This window comes from Rhinolophus hipposideros (genome assembly GCF_964194185.1).
Source record: "Rhinolophus hipposideros genome assembly, chromosome: 22".
Classification (NCBI taxonomy): Eukaryota; Metazoa; Chordata; class Mammalia; order Chiroptera; family Rhinolophidae; genus Rhinolophus; species Rhinolophus hipposideros.
The window spans coordinates 10,821,706-10,838,784 of NC_138068.1; the positions used below are offsets into that span (position 1 = coordinate 10,821,706).

The window sequence follows — 17,079 nt, forward strand, 5'->3', positions numbered from 1 at the left end:
CTTGTAAGAAAAGGCTCAGTACTCTGGGCAAGCAAGGATTGAACCACAAGGTCACTGCACGTGTGTTTCTTAGTGTTGCTATCCATTTATGGCGGTAATTCTCACACGGGGGGTATTTTGTCCCCCCGGGGGACATGTGGCAATGTCTGGAGACATGATTGTCACTGATGGGTGTGGGTGCTACTTGCACCTAAGGGGTAGAGGCCAGGAATGTTGCTGAACGTCCGACGGTAGGCAGAGTGACCTGCACAGTGAAGAATGACACGGCCCCAGTGGCAGTAGTGCCCGAGAGGAGAAACCCTAGTTTAGGGCAAGTGGTCCTCGTTCCCCATGGAGGGAGAAACCTTTGTAAATAAAGGTACTGAAATAGGAAAGGGAGTGAACTGAAAGATCATTTTTGCACAAATGAGAGGACAGGTGCCATGGAGAACCGAGACCCTGACGTACGGATGGAGTGCCCAGGGCAAAGATTGGTCATGTCCCCCGTTTCGGAACGGAGCCGACTATTGGCTTCACACCAGAAGCCCCTGCCACTGGGAGCTTCCTGGGAGCTGCCCGTAAAGTTCCAGCAGTAGATTCTAGACGAGGCGGAGAAGTTGCACTGTCTCCGGCTGAGTTCTGGCAGCTTGGGAGCTATTCTGCACCTCTCCTGCCCAGCCAGGCATTGTTACTGTGTGTCCCAAACCTCGCCCTGGGGCCCCAGCCTGTCACCCCTCAGTGTAGTCTCCATCCACAGACCAGTTTTGGCTCCCCTCCTGGGCGGCTTCCATGGCACAGCAGCCCTGAGCTCACAGGGCCAAAGGGTGTCGTTCTCACATCAGCAGGGAGGGACTGACGGAAGTTAGGGCCAGTTGGTTCCCCCAAATCAGATTATTCACTTCTGTTTGGCTTCATTAGGTGGTTTCCTTCCTACTTAACAAGAAAGAGGAAGTTTTGTGTTGTTTTTTATTTTTTTAAGTGAGAATAAAGAAAGGTTTTCAATGCCCATCTACTGGGTAAACTCTGTTCTCCGAAGTAAAGAGGGGAACTTGATGCTTTCACAACCAGGGAGAGCCTTTCTCTTTGCCTCTTCTTCTGCTCCCTTCAGAACCCTCTGCACCAGCCCCCTTTGAGTTGTGTGAGAAGGAGGAGTGGGGTCTAAGCAGCTTCAGGTCACTCCAGGCTTCCTGAGGCTTGGGGATCTTTGAAATGGACGTTGGCACAAATTCCGAAGTGTGGCAGATGCAGACAGATTGAATATGACGCAGATGGAGTTTCACTTCCCGGAAGGGGTGATGTGGGCTTGGGAGAGGCCCACAGGCTCTCACCCCCTGCCGTGCCCAGGTTCCCGTGACTTGGCAGGGCCCACTGTGTTTCCAAGATGGCCACAAGATACCCCAGATCCTCACCTCCAGTGTGACCTGGGCACGCCTCCGTTGAGAGGTGGGGTCCCTGTCCCTTCCTTGAATCTGGCCTGGCCTACAATGGGGTAAAAGCGATGCTGGGGGAACATCTGAGGCTAAGTGAGAAAAGAGAGGCAGCAGTGCCTTGCCAGCTGGGATGCTTGCTGTTGGAGCCCTGAGATGCCGTGTAAGAAATCAGATGCCGCCATGCTGGGAGGAAGCCCAGGCCACATGGAGAGGTCCCTGAGGTCCCCGTAGACTGCCAGCAGCAGCCACCAGAGGATTCAGTCCCCAGTTCTTGAGTCTCTTTAGCTGTGGCCTCAGACATTATAAAGCAGAGACCAGCCCATTCCCGCTGCATCCTGTTAGAATTCCTGATCACGAGTCCCTGTGCATAAAAAAAAAAAAAAGATTTTATTCCCCCAAGTTTGGGGGTAAATTGTTATACTGAAATAGTAATTGGAGCACTGGGCCTGTGCCAGTCTTCCCTTCATTCATTCAGCAACATCCAGAATCTCACTGCCCCTGTGTGGGTCGAAGCACTTTCGATAGCAGTCATCTCACCGACCCCCCGCATCCACCCTCACGCCCGACAGTCTGTTCTCCACGCACAGGCAGAAGGATCCTGTTAAAACCTATTTCCAATCTCAGCACTCGTGGGTGGAACCTTCCAGGTCCCCCTCTAACTCTAAACTTTAGCCTTCCCCTCACTCAACTCCAGCCATACTTACCCACTTTGATCCTCCAACGCCCAAACGTGTTCCTTCCTCAGGACATTTGCTTTTCCCTATGCCTGGAACACTGTTCCCCTTAATATCCACAAGGCTCACTCCTTTACCTCCTTCAGGACCCTGCCCCAATGTCATCTCCCAGAGAGGCCTTTGCGAACCACCCCCCCATTTAAAAATCATAGCCTCCCCCGCACTGGTGCTTCCAACCTCCCTCTCCTGCAATGTCATCTTAGGACTCATCTGAACCGCGTATGCCTGTAGCTTATTTGGGTGTCTGATTCATGAAAGCTTGTCATTTCTGGATCTCGAACATGTAGAATAGGGCCTGTGCATAGTAGGTGCTCAGTCAATATTTGTTGGCTACTTGGAAGAATTGGGACCCAGGCTGTGCCAGGGACTGGGGCTGTGGAGTTAGAAAGAAACAGCCCCTACTCACGTGGAACTTCCAGTAGGACAGATGACCTCCCACAAAATCAAAGCCCAACCAGAGGAGTGCGTAAAGGAATTGCAAGCTGTCATGGGTGTCCTGAAGAAAACAAACCTGGGATCAAGGCCGGGACTCACAGAGCAAGGCCTGCTTCTGGGAGGGAGGCCAGGGAAGGCGCCCTCTCCACTTGTCAGACTCCACCCGTCCCAAACTTCAAGGCCGTGCCCACGGAATAGTCTGCTTTTCTTGGCAGATGAGGAAACTGAGGCCAAATCAGGAGCATAATTCATGACTCCCACGCCCACGTGCCTTCAGCTTTTCCAAACCACCTTTCTTTTATCAGTTGACAAATAAGGATGAGGGAAGTTTGCCTTCGATAAGGCCGAGAGTTGGGCACAGGCCCAGGTTGTGTTGTCAGGTCTCTAAACATAGAGGCAGAAGGTGGCTGGGATGCCACCTGAGTCAACACTCTGCCCCCAGCTTCCTCTGCCATTCAGGCTCATTCAATTGCAAGCGACAGAAAGCAACTCGGAGTGACCTAAGGAAAAAAAGAGAATTTGATTCATGTCCCTAAAGAGTCCAAATGTTGAGAACGTTGATCTAGAAAGAAAGAAAACAGCTCAAACGAGTTGAAAGTCATAAAAGGCCATAGAAGAATCTATTGGTGCAAAGAAAGGAACAAAGAACCCAGAGGTAAATCACTTGATATTCAGGCTTAGCTGAATCCAGGTCTCAAATATTGTCAAGATACAAGTACGTTCCATTCTGCAGCTCTGTTCTCTCCTATGTGTTGGCTACCTTCCAATTCCACATGAGGCAAGATGACATTAGAGTCTTCCCTCCTCCTCATATTGGGAAGACATAGAATGAGTTAGCCAGCTAGAATAGGTGCCTCTTCCTAATTAAGTCAAAGCGCCTGGATTACTCTGATTGGCCAATCACTGAGGCAGGGAGATTGGAAGGCCCTGATTGGCTCCAGTCTGGGTCCCAAGGTCTAGCCTTGGAGCACGGGAATTGGGGTCTAATTTGAACCTTAATGACTAAGCATCGGGGTGAAGAGGATCCCCAAATGAAAACTGGGCACTGTTACCGTATAGAAAGTAAATGGAGAGAATGCTGGGTAGCCCAAACCCAACAATAACACTAGCCAACATTTATTAGGCGCTTACTGGATATAGCTCTGTTGTAAAGGCTTCATGAGTATTAAGTCATTTCATCCTCACAACTCTATCAGTGCTATAATTGGTGACACTTTACAGATTAAAACATTGAGGCCACAAGAGATTAAGTTACTTGCCTAACAGCTAGTTAGTAGTGGAGCCAAGAGTTGAACCCAGGCCATCTAGACCCCTTCTCTAGCGTGGTCCCTACTGCATTTTCCCCCTAGCACTTACCAATCTGTCTGCTTGCTTTTCTCCACTCTCTTTGTCAGCTCCATGAGAATAAATTTGTGTCTGATTTTTTCCTCTGGTCATGAAACACTACCTGGATTGTAGCAGATGCCCAGATATTTAAGCGTATGAACTGTATGACTTCTCAAATGCTCCCTCACTTGATATGCAAAACCTTGTGATGCTCAGCTTCCCAAGATTTCAGATATCTTGTTTCCAAACTTTCTTTGCTCTCTAACTATAATCCATGGCCCCAGTCTAACACTTCACCTGTGTTTTGCCACAGGGTTCAACCCTGTTTTCTGACGCCTCTCACCTTTAGCTGGAGTCCTCCAACCCCAGCTTTTGACTCCTTAGGATCTCAGCGCCATGAGGGCAAAGACTTTTTTTTTCCACTGTTTGATCAGCAGTGCCAAGAACTATGCCTGGCACATAGTGGGCTTTCGAGAATTTCTTGTTGAGTGAATAGTTATGCAGGCTACTGCGTACTTAAGCACTTCTCTTTAGGCCCTAATTTCCTTTCCAGATCCTGAGCTTTTGTGTTGAAACTTGATCTTCCCCTCCTTTCTCTGACGGACTCTTTTCTTGTCCCCTGTCCTGCTCTTGAGAGCTGGCTTGGTTCTCTGCCTCCGGCTAGAATTCCAAGAACAGGCGTGGACAGCCACCAGACTCCCTGGGCGTGGGTAGGGGAGACAGGGAGAGTCTGTGGCCTATAGGTTACAGGAGCTCCCATCCTTACTTTGACAGCCCTGGAGAGGAAGAGAGAAAGCTAGAAAAAGCCTGTGGCCAGGAAGAAGGGGAGACTCCAGGGGGAGTGTAAGATTTAGCAGATGTGCTTGTGTCATCCTCTGTCTAGACAACTCCTGGGCTTGTGAAGTTTGGGACCACACGTTTCCACCTCTCCCACTCTGCCTAAAGCACACTGTCCTCCACCCCCTTCTTTAGGTTCTCAGAACTTTGTTCCAGGTAGGCTTCTCAAACGTTACTCTGTAATGACTCCTCCAGGCAGCCCTCCCTGACTGCCCCCAGATCAGCAGTTTCCTCCTCCTTTCTCCTGCTGCATAACACATTTAACCTCAGCCTCTTGTATCATTCATCATTTCCTGTGTGAGCATAGTCAGAAGAGGGCTCTGGGGTCAGAATATCTGGGTGCAAATCCCAGCTGTGTTGTCTGCTTGCTGTATCAGTCCTGCAGGAAACAGTGCCCTCCAAAAATGGTGTGAGCAGAATGTAAGAAAATGAGTAACACAGGTCCCTGGGGCTGAGGATAGCAGGGAATATTTGCTGGAACTTGGAGAGGTCCACAGAGCTGTGGCTCCTCAGTAAAGCAATAGAGGGACATGGTCAGTTCCCAGTAATAGGGCAGGGAGGGTAGCTGGGAAGTACCCAAGAGGAAGATAGCTTCTTACTTTTAATAGGATCCTTCTGACTGCTCGATGGAAGAAGGTGATGGTGGAGGCAGGGAAACCAGTTAGAAGGCTGTTACAATCCAGGCAGGATTATCCTACCACCTAACACTGTGCCTCACATGGTAGGCCCTAATTAAATATGTGTAAAGGAAGGAAGACATAAGTGGCTGGGCTTTCTGGACCACCTAGGAGGGTCCCCCAGTCTGTTGCAGGGGCTCTGGCCCCAGCACACAGCACATCTCTGCACATCCCACAATTTCCTTTGTCCCCACCTTCCGTGAAAGTTCTCCCATCTGGTCAGTGCCTCATTCTGCTGCTGGCTACCTCTTCCTCTTCCGCTCCCTCAGCTGCTTGATCGTTCCCAAGCCCCTCTCAGCCACTTGTGTTGGATTTGGGGGTCCTCAGAGGAAAGCAGCCATCTGGGTCCTTTCCGGACAGGCCTGGGTGAGGTCCCGCATGTGTCTCCAAAGTTGTGGTATGCAGGGTCAAGGTAACTCACCTTGAGACCTGCTCCTCCACAGGTCATCAGGTAAATCCCGAAGCAGGAGTGATATTTCTGAATGCTTGGGACATTAGGATTTCCAGAGCTGTTGTTCTGGCTGGGGAGAAGGTGTGTGAGAAGTCACAGGACAAAGAGAAGCAGCTGAATGGACCTTGCAATAAGCTGGTGGGATGAGAGGTGGTGTCCGTGGGACGGACAGAATGTCGGTCCGCTGCGGCTGCATGGGCTAGCCAGCCCCTCCCTCAGTTCATCCACTTTGAGTCTTTTACCAAGAAGGAAGAAAAAAAACTGGAGGCAGAATTCCTTGTGTCATTTTTAATTGATTTCTTCAGCATCCGGAGCGAGGCTGGCACAAGGCCAAGGGAAGTTGGAGCCAGGGGAATTCATCAAAAATCGACCTACTGATGACTTGATCTGATGAAATAATTAGCTCCTGTTATTCTCCAGTCTCTGCTCGCAGAGCTTAGATTTCCATCCACAGGAGGGGCATCCTGGCTGGTGGCTTATGCTGCCCAGGTCGAGGGTACTTAGAAGACCAACGTGGGTGGCAGAAACAGAGAGCCACTGACCATGTACCCCAGCTCCACCTGCCATCTGGCCCAGGGCTGAGGCTGTAACTCTCAGCTCCCCTGGACCTCTGCGTCACAAGCCCAGAGCCGAACATGGCCTCGAAGGACACCTGGCCACCTGCTGCTCCATTTGGCAAATAAGGAAATTGAGGCTGGGAGACTCTTAGTAGCTTGCCCAGAGATCTGCTTCCTGGAGGTTTTGGTTGAGCTAGCTGACTGGAGCCAGACTCCGTTTGAATCCCATGTCTGCCACTTATTGAGCCACGTGATCATGGGAAAGTGTTTTTACTCTCTGGACCTCGGCTTCCTCATCCATAAAATGGGTATAATATTAATGGGTAGGTAGGCAGATTAAAGGAGTTCATATGCATAAAATGCTTAGAGCAAGGGCTGGAGCATTGCAAGCTCTCAATAAGCATTTGCTGCATTATTTTTGGTATAAGAGTGTTGCTGTTCGTAGGGCATCCCTTGGAAATTCTCTCGATCGTATTTTATCCGTCGATGTTTATCTGAAGAAACATGAATGTGCATTTCAGTGGGCTGGTTGGCGCATCAGTTCAAGTGCAAAGCACTTGTGTTTCCCAAGGAGGAACACAGACTGATAAACATGATTTGAGGACCACTCCACGATCTGGAGTAATTCAGGGACCCATTAGATGGCTAGAACATGTCTCCTTTTCACCCCTCCAAAGACTCCCATTACCTCCAGCAGAGACAGTGCTAATATGATTTGACTCCTTTATCACCTGCTAATCTCCCTGAAAAAGAGAGAGTGCAAGTTCAAGAACAGGCGAGTTCGGGGCTGGGCTTAGAGCCTTCAACATGAACTAGATACTGTTAGACTGAGCAACACTGTGTCTGTTTTCTTTGACTGTATTTGTGTTGCTAGTTTTATTAGGAAGGTTTGCTGATTATCCATTTTTCCTTGGATACAAAGTTTTTCTTCCAGAAATATATATTTGTGCTTTTCTTTTAAAGTGAGGCCATTTAAAGAAATATCTGAAGCAAATAACAGTGGAAGGGTTGTCCAGATAGGGTAGAAATCGGGACATTTGAATGGAAGAAGCTGAGAAATGTTGAGTTTAGTGGTGAGGGGCCCATGCCGAGCAGGCAGGGAGAACACAGGCCAAACCCTGTCTCTGCCATTTTCTCTGTGTTCTCTTAGGACAGTGATTAGGCCTCAGTTGTTCTCAGCTGTAAAATGGGAATAATACCATGTTTCCCCAAAAATAAGAACGGGTCTTATATTAATTTTTGCTCTAAAAGATGGATCAGGGGGCCGGCCTTGTGGCTTAAGCGGTTAGAGCTCCGTGCTCCTAACTCCGAAGGCTGCCGGTTCGATTCCCACATGGGTGGGTGGGCTCTCAACCACAAGTTTGCCAGTTCGATTCCTCGAATCCCTCAAGGGATGGTGGGCAGCACCCCCTGCAACTAAAGATTAAACATGGCACCTTTAGAGCTGCCACTGAGCTCCCAGATGGCTCAATTGGTTGGAGCACGTCCTCTCAACCACAAGATTACCGGTTTGACTCCCATAAGGGATGGTGGGCTGTGCCCCCTGCAACTAACTAGCAATGGCAACTGGTGGAGCTGAGCTGCACCCTCCACAACTAAGACTGAAAGGACAACAACTTGAAGCTGAACTAAGATTGAAAGGACAGCAACTTGACTTGGGAAAAAAAAAAAAAAGTCCTGGAAGTACACACTGTTCTCCAATAAAGTCCTGTTCTCCTTCCCCACTAAAATCTTTAAAAAAAAAAAAAGATGCATTAGGGCTTATGTTCAGGGGATGACATCCTGAAAAAGTCATGCTAGGGTTTATTTTCTGGTTAGGTCTTATTTTTGGGGAAAGGCAGTACTAGTCCTTGTGTGAGACAGTGGGCATAGGAATTGGCAGACATTCTGCAAACAGAGTGCCTGACACCCATCTTGCAATGGTAGTAATAATAATGTAATCACGGTTTACAGTGTGAATGATGAGTTCCAATTAATATCATGTGTTGGGCTCTAGTCTCAACATTCTGTATTAACTCCTCAATCCCTTACACCCATTTTATAGATAAGGAAACTGAGGCACAGAGGTGTTAAGTTACTGGCCCAGGGTCAGCCAACAAGTAATTCCAAGTCCAGTCTCAACCATCACACGATGTGGCACAAACCAGGTGCCCATTACACAGAAGATGTGCAGGGGCTCTGGCTGCTGAGAGACGTGTTTTAGCAGATGAGTGGCTGGGGGTGAAATCGGTCTTACCCTCTGGGCCTATGAAACTCCCAGTTCCCAGTCAGCCCCCGTGATAATGTGACTCTCATCTCGTCCCTCTGCACAGATGTCCTGTCTGAGTTCCCTGGGAAGGAAGCCCTGAGTGGAGCCTATTCTGTCCCAGCCTCCTCTAGGGAGAATCCACTGAGACACTGTTTTTAGAAGCGGGGTGGGGGTAAAGGAGCACACAAGGAATGATGCAGCACCCGGGAACTCACAAGGGAGAGAAGCCATGACTACCCCAGGCTTGAAGGACCTAAGAGAAGGGAGAGGTGCCCTGGCACTGAGGGAACTGGAGCTGTGGCCAGACTAGAGACAAAGGCACTGGGACCCACTGCATGCTGGGGAGGGAGCAGTGGAGAGTAAGTATGCTGATTGGCCAATGCCTCCTGCCTGCAGCCTCACTGCAGGGCTTCCACTGGGGGCACCAGCTGGAAGCCGGAGACCAGTCTGCAGAGTTCTTCCTGGGGCACCAGCAGGGTGGAGGATGAATGGGTGGGAGGGGTGGGCAAACAGCAGTCCACCCTTGGTCCCTTCCCGTGTGCCCAGAGAACTCAGAGTGGCCAACTCCTCCTTGGTGACTCAAGAAGGGGGATGGGGGGGAGGGTGTCGCTAACGGAGGTCTGCCTCTGAGCCTCTGGACCCAGGTTATGGTGCAGCCCTTCCCAGCCCAGCCTCCCTCACTCTGCAGAGCTCAGAGGACCTTCAGGAAACTTACTCCTTTATTTATCTGAATATGTATTTGGCACCTACCGTGTACCAGGCATGGTCGTAGGTGCTGGGGACAGAGCTGTGATTAACACAAACCCAGCCTCTGCCCTCATGGAGCTGACCCTCCAGTGGGGAGAACGAGGCAATAAATAAGATAATTATAGGTTGTAGTAGAGATTATGAGGGAAATAAAACAGGTTATAATATATGGAGAGTAGGCCAGATGGAGACACCACCTTAGATAGGCAGTCATTGCAGCCTCTCCAAGGAAGTGACATTTGTGCCAAGACTTGACAGAAGAGAATAAGCCCATCACACAAAATCTAGGGAAAGACTCTTCCAGGTTTAAGGAAGAGCAAGTGCAAAGGCCCCCGGGAGGAACAAGTTTGACTTGTCCAAACAGCAGAAAGGAAAGAGTGGAGCTGGAGAGCGATTGAGAAGAAGTAGAAGAGGTGGGCAGGGGCAGGATTGTAGGGAGTTTGCATTTTATTCCCTGAGCCATGAGAAGCCAGGGGATGGTGTGAGCAGGTGAGTGACAGGACTGGGACCAAGGTGAGGCGAGTGTCTGTACTTGTACCACCTGGAGTGAGTGCCCTTCAGTTTTGTGGCCGACGTGCCTCACTGAGTGATATGATCTGATTTGAATTTTAGGAAATCCCCACTGGCTGCTCTGGGGAGAATGGAAGGGGGCAGGGGTGCGGGACGCAGGGAGACCCGGTAGGTGGCTGTTGCAGTCTGCAGGAGAGATTCGCAGGCAGCACATTCCTCTCTGCGGAACCTGGGGCCCTTGATGAGTTCCCTGAGACATGACTTTGGGGTCTAATCCTTCAAGGTCACAGGAAGGGTGACTCAGCCAGACTCCAAGTTTGGTTTCCTCTCGAAACGTCTGTGTTCGTTCTCTCTCTCTGTCTGTCTCTCTATCTCTCTCTCCTCTCCCTCTTCTCTCTCTCTTTAAATAAATGAGACCAAAAGTCTATATCTGGACAGGACTTGAAGGCTCATTTCCTCAAGAAGTAGAAAAATGACAGCAGAGAGTAAAGAGCAGAGCAACAGTAGAGACCTGAATCTTGGGCTGAGCCAAGATTCGCCCTCCCGCCTACCCCCCACTCCCCATCATTGCTTGTGATCTGATCTGGGCTTGTGGTGTGATGGGGGTACAGGAGGGGGCAGTGACTGAGGTCTCAGTGGAATGTGACAGTTCATCTCCCTCAGCTTTTTAGCCCTCAAGTGTCTCTTCTGTCATTTTGTTTATGCTGCAACTTAAAACTAATGTGAATAACATCCCAGCTCTGGGATCTGTTAGCCGGGAGCCTTCATACACATCCCCAGAAGACTGAGTTCTTGTAAGAGCTATGTCTCCCCCTTTTATTCATGGGGGAACTGAGGATCCCCACTGGCTTATTGATGCGGAAACCGCGCTGGTGAGGGATGGAGCCGGGACTGAATGGTGAGGAGTCACCCAGCCCAAAGCGGACATCGTCTCAGTGGCCAGTCCCCTCCCCGAGTCACCTGCTGCCCGGGAGTCAGGCTGCAGCGCCCTCTCCTGTGCATGCCTGATTGTGCCAGCAGACACGAGATGACCAGAAAGATCTCTCCCCGCTGAGCTCGTCCTTTCTTTTCTCTGAGGGTGATTTGTCTGTTGAAGTGGTTGGATGGTTCAGTGACAGGCTGATGATCTGACTTGGAACTTGAGCTGCCACCCACAAATGCATCCACAGGCTCACTGGTCCAGGGGAGAATGCTGTCGGCAGAAGTGGTCACAGAAGGCTTTCCTACCAGCCTATTGCCTGAGTGAACTGCGAATCCTTTCCTTGTGATTTTAGCCAAGTTAGGTGTTTGCTCCGCTACCGCCATCCCTGATCAGAGACAGTCATTGTCCATGCCAGAGGCCATCGTAAAAAGCATCATGCAAGTCTGAGCAGCTGGGCAGCCTGTAGTGAGAGACTGACCTGATTCTTTTACTCCTACTTTAGATCCGTGAGCAGAGAGGGAAGAAGGCAAAGAAACAAATCCGCGAGACGCCACCTCAGACTCCTGCCTCCTCTTGCAAGAAGCAACCGATCAGCAAAAATATAAAATGGCGCGCCCCAGCCTGCTGCTCTGCCTGTTCTCCGCAACTGTTCTCTCTCTGCTGGGTGGGAGTTCCGCGTTCTTGTCACACCACCGTCTGAAAGGCAGGCTTCAGAGGGACCGCAGAAACATCCGACCCAACATCATCCTGGTGCTGACGGATGACCAGGACGTGGAGCTCGGTAAGCACCCCAGCCGGCAGGTGGCATCTCCCCAGGGTCACTAGGACCATTTGTTGGGGCTAAGGCTCCCGATGGAAGACACTTGTGTCAACCTATAGGATTCTCTGCTGTTGGATTTAATCAAGTCACAGGAGTTGTCCCACACCTGTGGATTCGCAGATGGGTCCTCAAGGTTAGGGGTCTCATCCTTTTCCTAATGCAGAACCCTGTGTGGATTTCTTTAGTCTTAAGAAGACATGTTAAGACCAATTCATATTTTCATCCAATTTCTATTGAGTACCTGCTACATGCCAGGCAATATTCGAGGGCCTAGAACTTCAGTAATGAGTAAGAAAGGCACGATGCCTGTTCTCATGGAGTGAGGGAGATGTAATCAGCAGGAAGGTGAAGTTCACATGAAAAGTAATTTCGGAAAGAGAGAAATGCTCCTGTGAAACTGAAGAGGGCGCTGTGCTCGATGGGGTGGTGGTCAGAGCTCCTTTGGATTGGTAATCAGGGAGGGCTTCTCAGAGAGGGTATTTGAGCTGACACGGTACATGCGTGCGAGCATGCACACACACATATGCATGTGTAGACCTCTCCTCCACCAATCTCAACAGCTACGGGCAGAGTCAGCTTTTCTCGGTGGCATCTGGGAGCAGAAAGCCATTCCTATCGGCAGTATCCTGACCCAATTCACAAAGATGGTACCCCAGGAGGCTAAGCTCTGCACCTCTGGTCCTGAGCTTCCTCCCCTCACAGGTAGAGCCGGTGAGGACAGGTTGTTCCTTTACACCGATGCAAGCATGACAAGAGCTCATGGCTGCTCCAGCTCCTGGCCTCTTTGCCTTCCTTTTATTACCCACATAAGTCACCCCAGGCTGCATCCTTGGTTCACTGTACAAACAAACCGCCCTGACTCCGCCCTGCCCTGCTAAGCAAGACCATGGGCTCCTCCACCCAAGCTGTAGGTGTCTTCATTTGCGTGAGGAAGAGACCCCAGAAATGCAGCCACCAAGAGTGAGGCCTGAAGAGTCGGTCTCACTTGGAACTTCTGCTCCCCTGGCTCAGACTCCACTTATATTTCCAGCTTACCTTTGGGGCTCTCAGTAGAAACCTTCTTTCTCCTTATCTTGTGTCTTCTCCCCCTAGAATTTACTGATTTTATGGATTCCATTTCTCCACCTTAAACCCTATAACTAGCACTGCCCTGTGGAATTATAATGCCAGCGCAAATACAAATAACAAAAGTCATTTTAAATTTTCAAGTAGCTACCGTGTTTCCCCGAAAATAAGACCTGGCTGGACCATCAGCTCTAATGCGTCTTTTGGAGCAAAAATTAATATAAGACCGGGTCTTATTTTAATATAAGATATTGATTTTTGCTCCAAAAGACGCATTAGAGCTGATGTCCGGCTAAGTCTTATTTTCTGGGAAACGTGGTATATTTTTTAAAAAAGTAAAAAGAAACTGGTGAAATTAATTTTAACAACGTTTTGTTTAGCGCACTATATCCAAATTATTATCAACTCAACATGTAATCAATATAAAAATTATTAATAAGATATTTTACATTTTTAATATGGTGTTTGAACTCGGGCATGTATTTTACACTTAGAACACGTTTCAGTTGGGACTAGCCACCTTTCAGGTGCCCAGTAGCCGCTTACGGCCACTGTTCTGGACGACACACCATCCTTATGCATTTTCCTTCTCCTGTGACTTAGATTTCTCTTCTCATCATCAGTACTACCATGTATTGTGAAGATCTGGGGGAAAGTCTTTCAATAGACAATAGCATGTGCAAAGGCCCTGAGGCAGGACCAGGGAGACAGATGTGGCTGGAACCTGGGAAAGGAGTACAGGAAATGAGACTGGAGACAGTGGGGAGGAGCCTCTTGGAGGCTCTCCTGGGTTATGGTAAGGAATGTTGATAGTTGACCAGGTGAGGGGTTGGCTTTAGCCTCTCCCCACTGTCAAAGGACAGCCGAATACCGTTGGTGGCAATAAATGTAAAGGTTTTCTGGATAAGCCTTTGCAACCTGATACAAGATTGTGATGCAGATCGAACTGCAAATCTATACCCTTTTGGATCCATTATTAAAAACACAAATCAGTCTTCTAACTGCCAAGAAAAGGTGATTTATATAAATCCAAGTCGTTCCTTGTAATGATTTGTATTAATGATCACAAGTATAGATTTTTTTCAGGGACCTTCTCAGTGCAAAAAGAATATGCAGCCAGCAAGCAATCAGAACCCAGAGCTTTTATTGACAATGTGACAAACAAGATTCCTCTCTCCCTGTCACCATTTAGCATGAGCCACGTTTGACAACCATGAGGAATCTACAGACGTTGGCCATAAGGGTGTGAATTTTGTTTCTGGCAGACTTTCGCAAAGAGCACTCAGAGGTAGCACCTGGACCTCAGAGCACTGTGGTCTTGCCTTGTAGGAGCCCGTGAGCTGTTTTGATCATAGTTATGCCTGGGAATTCAAGGCACCCCGGATGTTCATTCATTCATTCAACAGATGTTTGTTAAGCGTCCACTTTGTGTACTGTACTGTTCTGGGAACGGGAGGACTGAAAAAGGATCGTTCTAGGTAGAGAGAACAGAAAAGGCAAAGATACTGAGTTAGAAATGAGCTTGGTGGGTTGGGACAAAAGAATGCCTACGAGTGGAAGTGGACGGAGCTGGGATATAAGTAGAGAAAGACAAGGCCAGGAGTTTCCTGGGGCCAGGTCGCATGGGGCCTTGTGGCCGTGGTGAGAGCTTTGAGTTACATTCTTAGTGAAATGGACATGGATTAGGAGGGCAGTGCAGTAACTCAACAGGCGATGATGGAAGCTGGGATAAGGGGGAAAGCAGTGGAAGGGGTGAGATGATGATGGATGGGTTGGAGGGAGCAGTTAAGGAAAAGAAGTTCCAGGGTGACTCTCAGATTTGGGGCCTGAACCAAGGTGAGTGACTGAACACTCATTCTTAGGAACAACACATTTTTGCTGCAGCTACGTGATCTAACTAAGCCTCATGTCAGAATCTAATTGTAAGTTTTCATCTGTGACGCTTGAATAAAACCAGCAGAATATGCAAATATAGGGAAAGGAGCTGTGGGTGTGTTGATGACACAGCAGAGAGGAAAGCCAAGAAGATCATAGTTTACATAAAAGGCATAGATTCAATCTCTTCATTTTATAGGTGGAGAGATGAAGTAAAGCACAGGGAAATGAAGTTACTTGTCCCCAGTCTAGAACGTGGCTAAACAAGATTTGAACCCCGAGCCCAGGGTCTTACCCACTGCGCTACTTAACCAGTCTCCTAGGATGGCTGTTCAGTTGTTTCTAGATCGTTAGTGTGTTTGTTAGTTAGTTTTCACTGGTACCAATACTGTTGCCAGAAATGTCTTTATACACATGTCTTTGTATACCCAAGCAAGTGTTTCTGAAAGATAAATTCCAGGAAGTGGATCTGGTGGGTGATGGGTTTAGAGCCCTTGTGTTCTGTGGCGTCTGCCGGTTCCCACCCACAGCACTAACTTGCATAGCTGGCTGCTTACAAGTCTTCCCTTCTACAAAGGAGCCAGCCCCTTCCTCGGCAGAACTGGCTTTTGAAGGAGGCTGCCCTTGTGTCAGGAGGTGAGGGATGGGACGGTGGCAGTGGGGTGAGGGGATGATGAGCTTTTTATAAACCACTAGACAGACCCGGATCAATAATGCATGTTCCCAAAAAGGCCAGCACATTATCTCACAGTCTGCGACAACTGGCACATAGAGGGTGGTCCTAAAAAATTTATCATCTGCTATTTTCTGCTCATCCATGCGGCAATTCCAACAGTTCTTGGGGCTGGAGACTTCTCGACTGAGATAATTCCAGGCTTTCTTCCAGTCCCGGGGCAGAGAACAGCTGTCCATCCTAATTAGGGTCTGGTGGAGAATATTGGTATGGGACACAACACAGAAGAGGGCCCTGTCATCCTGTTTCCTAATTGCAATGTGGGGAGTGAGGGGGCCATACATTTTCCTTTTCTTATATGTGTTTGACACACCTCTCTCACTCAGAAGTGTCAAATGCCCAGGGGAGCTGGTCCCAGGGCACATCAGTCATTAAGTGGATTCCATGATCAATACATTTTCAAGGCCATTGGGAATATCCCTGGGTTTGGATGACCCTCGGAGACCAGCAGGGTCTCGGCTAGCCTTCTTCACCAGGAGGGTCGGAGAGGGAGAAGCGCACAGAAGCCAAGGTCTTGTTTGCTTGTGTCCTTCAGGCAAAGACGCCAGGAACCGGTGGACTCTGCCAGGGTTTACTGGTTTAATTCAGTCCAGACAAAGCTTTGGTGAGTCTCAGGGGCCATCACGATGCGTTAGACACGGTCCTTGCGTGGAGCAAGAGAATATGTGCAGCACCCCAGTGCCGTCTGTTCTTTTATTGGAAATTTTCTTTCACTAGACTTGCTTTGTGAAGCTTAAATAGTATTTTAAAAGGAAGCTCTAAATTATGACTGTAAATGCAAAAGCTGTTCTCCACTGCCTTCCATGGAAGAACACTGCCAGACCCAAAACAATGAAAACAGCAGTGTTTTCACGTTTCCGCAAGGTGCTGCCCCCCACCAGTCTTCGTTATGAAGGATGATGGGCAGTTTTGAGAGAGGTGTTAAAGGGGAACTACCACCTCCCTGAAACCTCCTCCTTGACCTGATCAGCCGGATGGAGAGTAGGAAAGGGGAGGATTTTTCCAAGGGTGAGTCACTGGCTTTTACTGTCGGGGCCAAACTAATATGGGAGCCCCATGGTGGTAACTCCTGTGTCTGAGGGTTAAGGAGACAGTCAGACCCAAACCCCAAAGTAGCAGGCACTGATTCTCCACTGCTCATTTGGCTGAGGGTGCACGCCTGGTAGAAACAAGGTGCCCTTTAGGGGCCTCCTTAGATTGCAGGATTTCAAGTGTGCCCCTCAAGATTGCATGAACTGTGAAATGCTCACATTTCCAAAGAATTCTCTGCCTTTCAGAACATCTTTAAATGAAAGTACTCCCAATAAAGACGTAAGGATGAGAATTCTCTGGCAAGACAGCTGAGTTCAAATCCTTACTCTGCCACTGACTGTGTGGCTTCAAGAATGTTACTTGACCTCTCTGAGTAAACCCCCAAAAACAGGAGTTCATTTGACTCATACCAATAGAGGACACTGAGCAGAGGAAGAACATTATCTGATTTATGTGTTAACATGACCCCTCTGGCTATCATACAGAGAATAGACTAAAGGGGTGCAATAAGAGCAGAGGCCTGCTGATGAGTCTGCTGCAATGGTCCAGGCAGGAGGTGGACCCAGTGATGAGTCTGCTGCAATGGTCCAGGCAGGAGGTGGGCCCGGTGATGAGTCTGCTGCAATGGTCCAGGGAGGAGTGGGGCCCAGTGATGAGTCTACTGCAATGGTCCAGGCAGGAGGTGGGCCCGGTGATGAGTC

At 49.0% G+C, this 17,079-nt stretch overlaps 1 protein-coding gene across 3 annotated transcripts in view; it reads left to right on the top strand.

Annotated features, from left to right (window-relative positions):
* The window catches only part of SULF2 (sulfatase 2), a 106,858-nt gene that overhangs the window by 13,665 nt on the left and 76,114 nt on the right, over positions 1-17,079 (top strand). For all 3 annotated transcript variants that reach the window (XM_081033552.1, XM_081033554.1, XM_081033553.1), the window contains exon 2: positions 11,356-11,634. In XM_081033552.1, the coding sequence (XP_080889678.1) occupies positions 11,460-11,634 (175 nt within the window). In that variant the 5' untranslated portion in view covers positions 11,356-11,459. The remainder of the gene's footprint in view (positions 1-11,355; positions 11,635-17,079) is intronic.